At 37.3% G+C, this 12,672-nt stretch overlaps 1 protein-coding gene across 1 annotated transcript; it reads right to left on the reverse strand.

Annotated features, from left to right (window-relative positions):
- Positions 1–10,589: 10,589 nt before the first annotated feature.
- LOC107895890 (uncharacterized) lies at positions 10,590–11,550 on the reverse strand. The gene is made up of 3 exons (XM_016821103.1): positions 11,428–11,550; positions 10,933–11,058; positions 10,590–10,844 (listed from the first exon to the last, which is right to left on the reverse strand). Exons 1-3 carry the CDS (start codon positions 11,548–11,550, stop codon positions 10,590–10,592), a joined length of 504 nt encoding a protein of 167 aa, XP_016676592.1.
- Between the last annotated feature and the right edge of the window lie 1,122 nt (positions 11,551–12,672).

Genomic DNA, 12,672 nt, shown 5'->3' on the forward strand with positions numbered 1-12,672 from the left:
TATTTTTGAATTATTTGATTCTAGGTTTTGAATATTCGCCTTCATTTATTATTGAAATATCGTTATTTTTTGTTGAAATTTTTGAATATTAGTGACTACGAAATTCACATACCTAAATATTGTGATTGTTTAAGATGAGGCATTAACTGATTCTACAGACTACACTAAAGATATGCTCCATAATTAAATTTTGGGTGATCTCTTCGCCTTGCATTATATGTTTTGGAATAATGATCGTATCATTTTTAGGGTGGTTTTGGAAAATTTTCAACAACAAAAACTTCTACTAAAAAGTCGCCTTGAAGAATTGAGCATGCATCCACCGTATGATAAAGAATAGCACAGATGCCACATACCCTAGCTTGTGGCATCAATAATCTTCCTCTCCGTAGGAAGTAACCCTTAGAAAAAATATTGAATAAGAGATTGTGTGATAATTTCATGTTGCGGATAGTTTGTATATATATATTTGAATTGCTCTTAATCTTAAAAAATTAATCATATAATAATTCAGTGTCTTTTTCTTTGATTTTACAAATCTTCTCTCGAATCTTGATAGCTCAAAATGTTAAGAAAAACTTATTAATAAATTAACATGTTATTTTAGCTCATGTAGTCATTAACGTGGTAATTAAAATAATCATTCTTTATCCAAAAAGGAAAACCTCGAAGCTTTATTTGTTCTTCTGTTACCTCTTGCGGTTTCATGCTCGACAAACAATGTAGAATTCCTTGAGGTGTTTGTAGGGGTCCTAATTTTGTAAATCGTGGGAAGTGGGGAATTTCCATTCAAATGACGCGTATAGATTTGAAAAAGTGATGCAGAGTGGCTACTGATCTACAGTTGCCTCAACAAGTCGTCTCAATGAACTATATAACACATGTGCCACCAACCTCATTAAATAACTTTAATCAGGATATGTAATGCCGTTAGTTCTATAACTTCTCTCAGAAATTTGAATTTGAAGGGACCCTTGCAAAGACTGATAAATTCTTGGGCCAAGCTTTCAAAGCATTGGATCGAGACACTGTGATTTGTATTAAAAGGCCTTTGGTTTTGGGCATTACTGATGCGACCCAAATCCCTTTAAGACCCAATAGGCCTCTATGCTTTCCCCATAACGTCATTATAAGGAAAAAAAAACAGAATAAAAGCTCGTGAATCGGAGGATCCATCCTCTACGACTCTATTCTATCTCAATAGTCTCCAACAATTCAACCAAAATCAAAGGATCAACCATTTCTAGTCATTTCAAAATGAAAAAAACAGGTGATAATGTTCTAAGTTGACATGCTTTTGTGGTTAATTCTAATTAATTTTAGACAGACACTACTAATTTTGTTACTTTATAGGTGCAACACATGTTTAAGATATTAAAATACAAGTTGGAATGTAAATCACTGGGAAAGATTTGGCATGAAATCAAAAAGTGACATATAAGACTTTTTAGATTTTAAGATTAGTTTTATTTTAGTAGTTAATTTTATATTTATTTCAATTTGTAAAGATATGTAATTAGGAGTTTAATTAGTATTAGATTATCTTTTTTTTTTGGTGAGAAGTATTAGATTATCTTTTTAATCAGTTATGTAAAATTAAAATTTATCTACAAGAATTAAATTGAACACATTTTCTCCATTTTTTAAGGGGGGGCAATAGTCCAACAAAGAAAAGATCGACTTATCATTTGGTTTTAAGCAGTAGCCGCGCTCCATTGTTTGAGGGATTCTTTCTTTTCCGATTTTAAATTAATAAAGTTTTTCATTTTCCATTGTTATTCTCTTATTATGAGCAACTAAAATTTATTCCAGCCAAGAGTCAACAAAAATTAGATGTTTAATAAAGTTTTGATATGTCACGTGGTTTAATTTTAAGTTCGAATATCGAGAAATTACGAGGAAACTTAAGGAATGATTCAAATGAAGAATTTTATGATAGGAATTTTATAGTGGAGAAGGAAATATGTGAAAAGAGTTGTAAAGTGGAAATATAATAAAAATGATCAAATCGTAAATTTTGAAGAGTACGAGGATTAATGTATAAAATTGACCAAAAATAGAAAATATGAATTATGATGGATTAATTGACATGGAATGATTTGGAAAGTTTTGTGGTGAGATGGAAATTACTTTTTGGACTAAATTGGAAAACTTTAAATACTACAGGGACTAAATTATAAATTTCTATTCTTGGCTGGATAAGAGCTAAAGTGTAATTTTTACTACTTATGGAATGATATTAAAGATTTATGATGAATTATGGGCTTGAATTGTCCTAAGTATCGAATTCTAAGAGGAAATCACTAAAAAGGACAAAAAGGGATTAATTAGTAATTTTGCTGTAAAAGGGTAATTTGGTCAATTCTTAAGATTTTTATGATGAAAATAATATTTAAATATGATATTTGATATAAAAAATTAGTTTGGAATTTTAGAATCTTGTATTAAAAGTTTGTACCACAGTTTGACAAAAATTGGACATTTAACACATGGGCTTTGGCGTTAGGCCCATTAAAGGTTTAGGTCGATTTAACACAAGTATCTTAAAATATTGAAATGGCTGTAATATTTATGAAAATATTTTGTAAATACTTATCTTATTATTAATTGACTTCATTTGAAGTTAGATTGAGTATAATATTGTAAATTTATATTTGTATGTTTGAAAAATGTAGTTTAGGACAAGTAAGGTAAACTATGTCAAATGATGTTAAAATTTTGATTATTGACATGAAAATGATTTTAGGAAAGAACCTTGTAAGATGTCTCTTTACGGAGATGAAAATGAAAGTTTGGAAATATTGTGTAGTTGTCACATTCCAAAAAGCGGGTTAGAAGAAAATGGGTTAGTAAAACTAAAAGTGGTCGTGTCCTGATTTTGAGTTATGATTGTGAAACGTTGTCAAGTAAATTGATCTGCTTCAGTGCATAAGTGCTCTGGATGTGTGTTTAAGGTTTTGTATTCAAATTTCTCTTTTTAAATTTTTTGTTATTTTTGTCTCTATCTCTATCTCTATATATTTGGCTTAAATTTAATTCTTCCACAAATATGGATAAGAATAAACTTGCTGGTTTAGTGATAAGGAGTCAAATTTCCCTTTGGTATAATGTTAGAATCCTTACGCATGGAAATGGGTATTATTTTTGTTAATATTCCTGTGTGTTGCCCATCTAGTGGTGTTTGGATTAAATTTGGACTTTAGAAAAGTCTGTTTAGGTGAGGATTAGATTAGTAGGGAAGTAGTTAGTTATGATTTGGATTGTATTTTTCTTTTCTTTTCTTTTTCCCAAAATTTGCATCTAATTCTAATCTCACGTCTCTCACCCCCCTTCTTGGTTTGATCATTTTATTTTATTTTATTTCTCAATTAATTTCTTTGCTTTGTTTTTCTTCCTATTAAAATTTAGTCCTCTTGTGCTACCTTTCACCAAATTGTTTATTGTCTTTAGCTTACTTGTTTTTTTAATTCAAATCTTGCGTGAGTGTGATGTGAATTCTTTGCTCTAACTCTCTTGGGTTTCCAATCTTGGTCGGGTTGGAGAATAATTTTTCTATCATCACTATGGTAATTGTTGGTTGTTGAGTTCAATTGATAGGAGTTATTTTTGCATTGGGTTTTTGGTTTTAATTATTTTGATGTGTTTCTAGGAGAAGATCGAGAGGTGTTTGGTGTTCCTCCAGCGGTTTAGTCATCGGTTTATTGTTAATTTCTTTTGGGTAAGTGTTTTAATATCTTTTGAGAGCCAAATGGGGGCGTATATAATCGGAATCATGATTTACTTTTCGTGTGTTTTTACTAAAGTTACTCGTGAAAATGATGTTTTTAGGTTTTGGAAATCACGTGGTTGAATTTGTATAAGAGAATATCCAAGTGTGTAACGAAAAACCCGAAAAATAGCGAACAATGTAAAGCCGAAAAAATTCTGTCGAAGTCACATGACTGTGTGGTAGACTATGTGGGTCACATGGCTATGTGGTAGACCGTGTTGCAGACTGTGTGTGTCAACGGCCATGTGGCAAACCGTGTGGGTCACACGACTGTGTGGTAAGCAGTGTGGCAGCTCGTGTGGTAGGCCATGTGGTAGATTGTGTGGGTCACATGGATTTGTGTGAGGCCATGCGTCAAACCGTGTGGACAATGCGGGCTGGCTAGTTGGTCTATGTGGGCCCATTTTCTAAAACTCTCCACCTAGGCCTGTTTGACTCTGAAATAGATATTTAGATTGCTCGTGGGGTCCATTTGGCTTAAATAAAACTTGAAATGTGATATCTGTGGATATATGTCTGTATATGATATAGGTAAGGTATGTCAAAAATACATGTACGTTTTGTGTTCTGATAACTCCAAAAGCATGATTACATATGAAAAACATGCATGTAATCTGTTTATAGGATATATGTGTTAGTTTATGTAATACCCCATACTCGTATCCTACGCCGGGGCAGAATACAAGGTGTTACCTAACTTGAACTCATACTTACAACCAATTCCGAGTCTTCATGACTTGGAAATTTTAAAACTTTCTTAAACTTATCAATATATTCTTAATATGGGCTTACGAGGCCCAAAACACACATAGAAAATCATTCGGGACCAATCCGGGTCCTTTTTCCAACTATAGAGAAATGTCACTTGACACAGGGGCACACGCCGATGTGGGAGGGGCAACACGCCCGTGTGAGCATTCCAACATGGTCGTGCTAATGGCCTGTGTGTCTCACATGGCCTAAGCAAGACAGGGACACTCCTATGTTCTCCACTTGTATGGAATTAATTCTAAATGCACACTTACAAGGGTTTTCACGCGGCCTGGCACATGCCCGTGTCTCTAGCCCGTGTCCTTCATACGGCCATGACACTCCCGTGTCCTAGCCCGTGTGCAAAAATCTGGACATTCTGTTTCTGACGTCAGCAATTATTAAGGGCCACACGGCCAAGTCACACGCCAGTGTGCTAGGTCGTGTCTTTCACACGGCTGAGACACACGGCCGTGTCTTTGCCCTTGTGTTTACTACCATGCATACTGACTTGAAATCTTTTATGCGTAGGGGACACACAGCCGGACCACACGCCCATGGGGTAGACTGTGTGTCACACACGGCCTAGACACATGCCCGTGTGCCTACCCGTGTGGACAATATAAGGCTATTTACCAAGCCTGATTGCCACCCTTACACATGTAGTTCTATACAAATACCAGACAATACCAAAACAAGCATAATTCCTATAACCAAATTAGGCACAATAGACATTCATTCAACCAGGATAATGCATCTTTTATAAATTCAAAACGAATGTTAGCCATTATTCAAGGCTTAATACAAATTGAAGGGTTTCTAACCCAAGCCAATACATATGGCCAAACCTCAATGACACAAAATAATAAAGTCTAAGTCCTATACATGCCATATGCAAAAATATAAATCCAACTATACCGAATGCTTCGGTTGATAGTGTGATCGATATCTCTGGCTTCCAGTGATCTTTGAGCTAGTTAGGCGGCATCATTACCATCTATACAAGTGACATATTATATATTGAGCTCATATCTCATACGTACCAATTAGGTATCTGTACCACTCACAACACAGTTATACTTTCGTCATTAGCTTAAGAACATAACTTTCACCGTTGAACCATTCGGAATACTACCAAATATTACAGAAGCCTCAAGCGTAGGGTAAGGTACCGATGCAATGTCCTAGACACGGTTTTACACTATCTCATATCTCAAGTCGATGCCATGTCTCAGACATGGTCTTACACTGACTATCATCTCGTACCATGTCCTAGACACGGTCTTACACTGACTCATATCTCAAGTCGATGCCATGTCCCAGACATGGTCTTACATTGACTATCATCTTGTAGTTGATGCATGTCGTAGACATGTCTTACACTGACTTATGTCTCGAGGCCGATGCATGTCCCATACACTAGCCCTTGTGTTAATGCCGATGCAATGTCCCATACATGGTCTTACACTGGCTCTCATAATGTGGCCGATACATGTCCCAGACATGTCTTACACTAGCTCACACACGAATGACCCAAATGTCATGGCATGAATATTCGATTTACTTCCTAAGGTTCCAACGGAAATTCTACTATCTCATTTATCATTATACTTTCTCAATTTCACAATCAAGCAATTTATGCTGTAATAATTCAAGCACATATAATTAACAATGTAGTTGTATTATTTACATACAACTTACCTCGGATAATAAAATGTGGCGACTAGCCGATTTAGTCGGTTTGCTTGGCTTCCCCTTGGTCTAGGTTCAGACTCGGTATTTCTTGATCTATAATAACAAAATGCACTTATTAAGTCACTTTATCAACCTAAGCACTCAACAATTCACAATTGGGCTAAATGACCATTTTGCCCCTAGACTTTTGCAAAATGACCATTTTACCCCTCGGTCAAAAAATCGATTTTTATCGAATTTCTTTATTTCTCAAGACTGGCCGAACCTCTTTCACTCTTATAGCACCTCCAAATTCCGCACTATTTCACACATTTATTATCTATTTTACAACTTATGTACATTAGTCCTATTAGGAGTTTTCATGCTAACACCTTTCACAAAAGTTGTTTATAAGACACCCAAGACTCATTTTCTTCCATAAAATTTTAGAAAACACCCTAAATACTCTCATGGTCAAACCCTAAAATCTTAATCATTTTTGCAACATAGACCCTTCATTTGAAAGCTCATGCTTCAAGGGTATCAAAAATTCAAAAATCTTCAAGAAAACTCATTAAAATCACTTACTTGTGAGAGGAATAAGTTGCTGTAAATTTTGAAGTTCAAAGCCCTTAACAATGGCTAAAAAAATCAATGGAATAAAGAGAGAATGAAAGAAAAAGATGATAGCTAGGCTTAGGTATTATTATAATACACCTTATGTCATCAAATTTCACCTAATGTTGACTTTTCAACATTTCCATCTACCATGGTTGGCCATGACCTATTTAATGGCCCAATTTCTCTTTAATAACCCCCAATTTATGATACATGGCAATTTGGCACCCTTAGTTCTCAATTTAAGACTTTTGCACTTTATGCGATTTAGTTCTTTTTTGCAATTGGGCTCACAAACGCTAAAATTAGCTTACCAAATTTTTCATGCACTATTATAAACATGCTATAACTCTATTTTAATAATAAAATAATTTCTATGACTTCAAATTTGTGGTGCTGAGACCACTATTCTGACTAGCCCCCAAAATCGGGCTGTTACAGTTTATTTATACATGTGCATCGGGGTGAGTTTGATATGTGATGGAGGAAGTGTATTCCGGTAGTATTACTGCAATTTTGGTGGTTAAACCAAAATATCTATTTGGTAGCTCAACTGCACCTTATATGAGTGGCATACCACCACGACTCGATGTGATTGGATGGATGAACTCTTGTAGTCCTAATTGGAGTGATTGGTTGGACGGAGTTGGTGTGTAGCACATGGGGGTAGGATGTGTGACTGCATTTGTATTAGAATCTGTATCTGCATCCACATCTGAATCTGCGTCTAGTTTTGTATCTGAATCTGAATATGCATCTGTATCTGATTATGAAAATACATTTGATTTTGTATATGAGAATATATTTGAATTTGTATTTGAAAAAGTATCTCTTTATTTATGTGTATCTAATCTGTTGCTTGGATTGTGTTATACACTAAGTTCGTAAGCTCACTCTTTGTTTTTTTTCCTCTCAAGTAACTAGCAAGTTTAGGACCAGACAACGTGCAGGAGCTCAGATTGGTTTTATGCTTGAGATGGTTTGAATAATTTTTAATTAGGTTTTCTGGACTTTTTATTTTGGACTAAGTTTTCAGATTTGGTTTTGATTTTCGGTTTTGTTATTTGTTTTAAGTTTTCTGCATGTTTTCTATTAAGTTGATGGAAAGCTTGGTTTTTAAAATTAGACAAATATGGGTCTTTTTGCTACAAATTTTGAAATAAGTTTTACGTGAGTTAACATCAAAAGCCGGCCTGAATGTTATAGTCGAATCTGGTGATGTCACATTGAAGTGTTTTTCATAAAACAAGCTGTCGTCTAAAAACTCTCATTTCTATTCAACCTCTTTTTATTATCTTTCAAAGACATGTTGTTCATTTCCAAAACGTAAATCATTATCAAGAAGTTATTTACTTCCAGAATATATTAAATTTTCGAAACGTTATTAATTTCCAAAACGTCACTTATCGTGGAAGCTTTTAAAACAATTTGCATATTTGTGTGAAATTTGTTAGAACACCTGATTCTTTTGAAAACCCGATTACCCCTACTTCTAGCAGTTATAAAATAGACTAGTAAAAATCCCAAATTTAAAATAAAAATCCAAATAGGCCATTATTATAGAAAAATACCCCAAAATAAAATTAAAATTCATTTAAGTACTAAAATAGAACGAAGTATGTTGTGTGGCCACCGCCAAGTCCTCTGCCGTATCGACCCGCTTATGCCTAGGGATTACCTGTACGGTCAAATCAGAAGGGTGAGTTTACAAAAACTCAGTGTGTAATCCCTTAAAAATCAAACAGACAGAAGGCAAATACAGTCTGGGCCTAAGCCCTTTTCAGTAACAGTTTGGGCTTTAGCCCATTTCAGTAAAGAGACAGTCATGCATTTGGGCCTTGGCCCATTATAGTATCAGTAACGAATCATGCAGCATACAAGTGCTACCCATCCAGCCTCTACACTCCATCTCCGTCCAACCCTACACTCCCTGTGGGGATATAATCAATCCACCCATCCTACACTCCAGCAAGTACCGGATGCAGCATTAGACAGTAGTTTGCAGCTGAGCTACTAGTAAATTAGGACTGAGGCCTTTCAGTACACTTCCTTTGATCAATTAAACCCTCAACCCAATGCAATACAATATACATAAATGGCATGCTACAACATAAAATCATTAATGTAATCAGGGCATACAGTGTTAAATTAGTGGAACATTATCTTGCTTGTTCATATATAACATACAGTCATTTCAGTCAATTAGGGGTCTAGGTATGCTTACCGACCCTATAGTAGGTCCACAGTCGACTTGGGCGACCCATGCAACCTTAGTGGTCACTCAGTGAAAATGGGCCCACAAGCCTATGTTGCATGCCCATGTGTGGGCCACATGGCCAAAAATGGCCTTGGTCGTGTGGATCACACGGCCTGGCCCAATAATCCCACACGCCTGTGTAGGGTCAACACACTCGTGGGACCCACATGGCCTCAATTCGACCCGGCCCATGAATCACACATGGCCTGCCTTATCGACCACATGCCCATGTCCGATCTCACGGCCTACCACACAGGTGGCCGCATGCCCGTGTGGCATCGACTTTCATGTTTTTTGGTTTTTCGCTGGTTTCCATTCCCAGAGTCCTATTTACGCACCTAATTACGAAAAATACTCACACAATCCTCGAGCACTCCGAAACTTGTGTTCAACCATGATCACAAATTTAAAATGGTCCATATTCTAACACTTATGCACTTGATCAACAACCACTTACCTTGTTTGAACAGCCTAAGCCCTACTCACTTAAATCGTTGGAAAAGAATGATCACAAGCTCCTCGATTAATTCCTGCAATTCCAGTCAAAACCCCTATTAAAAGAATATTTACAAGAACAGTCTAAGCCAGAACAAGTACCACTTATGAAAGCGCAAACCTGTAGAAAAGAAATGGAACACTAATTCAATAAAGAGCAAGATAGACCGAAAATGCAAGGTAAGGGGAACACTAGAAGTTTCGGCAACTAGAAGAGAGAATTGGAGAGAAAGATAGCAACAATAGGGAATTTCAGCTAAAACAAAAAAAAAAAAAGAAAAGGATGGAGAGGGAACAAATTAGTAGGTAGAGGAGAAAGCACTCGATAATTCGGTAGCAACACAGGGAGATTGAAGTCAAAGGAAAAACGAAAAGGGGTGGGGGAAAGAAGGATAGAATTCAGTTTTGGGGGAAGAGAGCAAAAAAACAAAGAAAAGAAAGATGGTAGAAGAGGGAGTAACGTTAGAAAAGAAAGGGGAGAGAGATAGCCGAACTTCCAAGTACAGTTTGAATGTGCTCAAATCCTTACTCCTTAATTTCCTCACCAAAATCCCTTAATCTTCTCCCCAAAACCGTCCACCCCTTCCTTAACCACCAAATTCAAATTCTACTCAAACTCGTTAGTGTTTCGGTCAAACCACAACATTCCCACGACACCAGCAGTAAAAATAAATTCTATGATTGCGTTAGTACTTGAACTCTAGACCTCCTGCTCATCTTCTCTCCATTTAACCACTAGACCAGCAGGCCCATTCTGCTATATTTTATCAACATTTATATATAAGCCTACTGACTAGAGATAGGGGTTTATTCATTTAAAAGCAAAAATTTCCTAAGCTAAGGCTTAAACTTGGGACCTCTCAGACACTTCCCAGAACACTCAACCACTGTGATAGGTACACATTTGTGTAACAACAACATACAAAAATAATTATAAAGGATTTTGGGGTGTTACAACTCTACCCACCTTAAATAAAATTTCGACCTTGAAATTTTACCTGATCAGAACAGATGAGGATATTGCTGTCACATTGCATCCTCGGGCTCCCACGTGACCTGCTTAGAGCTATGATTACGCCAAAGAACCTTAGCCAGTGGGATGGACTTTCTTCTCAGAACTTTAACCTCGCGGTCCAATACCTGGACTGGCTCCTCCTCAAATATCAGATCTAGCCTAACCTCGATCTCCTCAATAGGAACAACATGTGTAGGATCAGAGTGGTAGTGCCTTAACATAGAGACATGGAACATGTCGTGAATCTGATCCAACTTTGGAGGTAGCTATAACTGGTAGGCAACTGGTCCCATTTGTCTCAGAATGCGGTAAGGCCCAATAAATCTAGGGCTCAGCTTGGCCTTGCGACCAAACCTCAGAACGTGAGACCTTTAGAAACATGAAGTCCCCCATAGAATACTCAATCTCTCGACTTTTCAGATCAACATAAGACTTCTGCCCATCAGAAGCTACCTTCAAATGGTCCCTAATCAGCCGAACCTTATCCTCAGTCTCAGAAATCATATCAGGACCCAACACTTGTCACTTATCTAGTTCAGTCCAACACAAAGGAGTACAACACTTACGACCATACAGAGCTTCGTAAGGTGCCATATGTATACTCGACTGGAAGCTGTTATTATATGTGAACTCGACTAGCAACAGATAGTCCTCCCAACTACTTCGAAAGTCAGTCATAGAACTCCTCAACATGTCCTCCAGTATTTGAATCACCCTCCTAGACTGTCCAACTGTTTGAGGATGGAACGCAGTACTGAAGTCCAACCTTGTACCCAGAGCTTCCTGTAGCTTCTTCTAAAACCAAGACATGAAGTGAGGATCCCTATCAGATATTATTGAAACGAGTACCCCATGCACTCTCACTATCTCAGAAACATACAGCTTGACCAGCTTTTGCAGAGAGTAACCCACGATGACCCAAACAGAATCCTTCTTAGTTGGTGTGAGGGGCAACCTACTAACAAAGTCCATAGTCACTCACTCCCGCTTCTAAAGTGGAATCCTAACTGGCTGCAACAATCCCGAAGGTAACTGATGCTCAGCCTTAACTTGCTGGCATGTCAGACTCTTAGCCACAAATTTGGTAACCTCTCGTTTATGACCTAGCCACCAATAAAACTCACGAAGGTCGCGGTACATCTTATTTCTGCCAGGATGAATAGCATAAGAGCTACTATGCACCTCTCGCAGTATAGACTGCCTCAAATCAGTATCCTTTGGAACACAAATTCTCCAACGGAAGTAGAGCACCCCTTCACTATTCAGTCCAAAATCCACCATGTCACCACTCTCAACCTGTCAGAATCGAAAACCTAGTGACTCATCCTTCAATTGTTTACCCTTAATCTGCTCAATCCACGTTGGTTTAACCTGAAGTTTGGCCAATAGACTACCATCATCAAATAAACTAAGGTGAACAAACATCGCCCTCAGATCAGTCACAGCCTTATGGCTCAATGTATCGGCCACCACATTAGTCTTACCAGGGTGGTACTCGATTGTACAGTTGTAGTCCTTAAGCAGCTCAATCCATCTACGCTACTTAAGATTCAACTCCTTCTGAGTAAGGAGGTACTTGAGGCTCTTGTGATTGATGTAAATGATACATTTCTCACCATACAGATAATGCCTCTAGATTTTCAGTGCGAACACCATTGCGGCCAACTCTAGGTCATGTGCCAGATAATTTTCCTCATGAGTCTTAAGCTGACGAGACACGTACGCTACCACCTTACCCTCTTACATCAACACACATCCCAAACCAATATAAGGTGCATCGCTGTAAACAGTGAACTCTTTCCCAAGGTCCGACTGTATCAAGATAGAGGCCTCAGTCAGTACAGTTTTGAGCTTCTCAAAGCTATCTTGCAACAAATCCATCCAGTTAAATGGCACACCGTTACATAGCAGCTCAGTTAAGGGTTCGACGATTAGTGAAAACCCCTCTACAAGTCGTCGATAATACCCTGCTAGTGCCAAAAAAATGTAGATCACAAATACAGTCTTAGGTTATTTCCAATCCAAGACAACCTCAATCTTTCGAGGAGTGACTGTAATCCCCTCAGCAGAAACCACATGTCCCAAAAATGTTAC

The sequence above is a fragment of the Gossypium hirsutum genome, chromosome A10 (assembly GCF_007990345.1).
Source record: "Gossypium hirsutum isolate 1008001.06 chromosome A10, Gossypium_hirsutum_v2.1, whole genome shotgun sequence".
Classification (NCBI taxonomy): domain Eukaryota; kingdom Viridiplantae; phylum Streptophyta; class Magnoliopsida; order Malvales; family Malvaceae; genus Gossypium; species Gossypium hirsutum.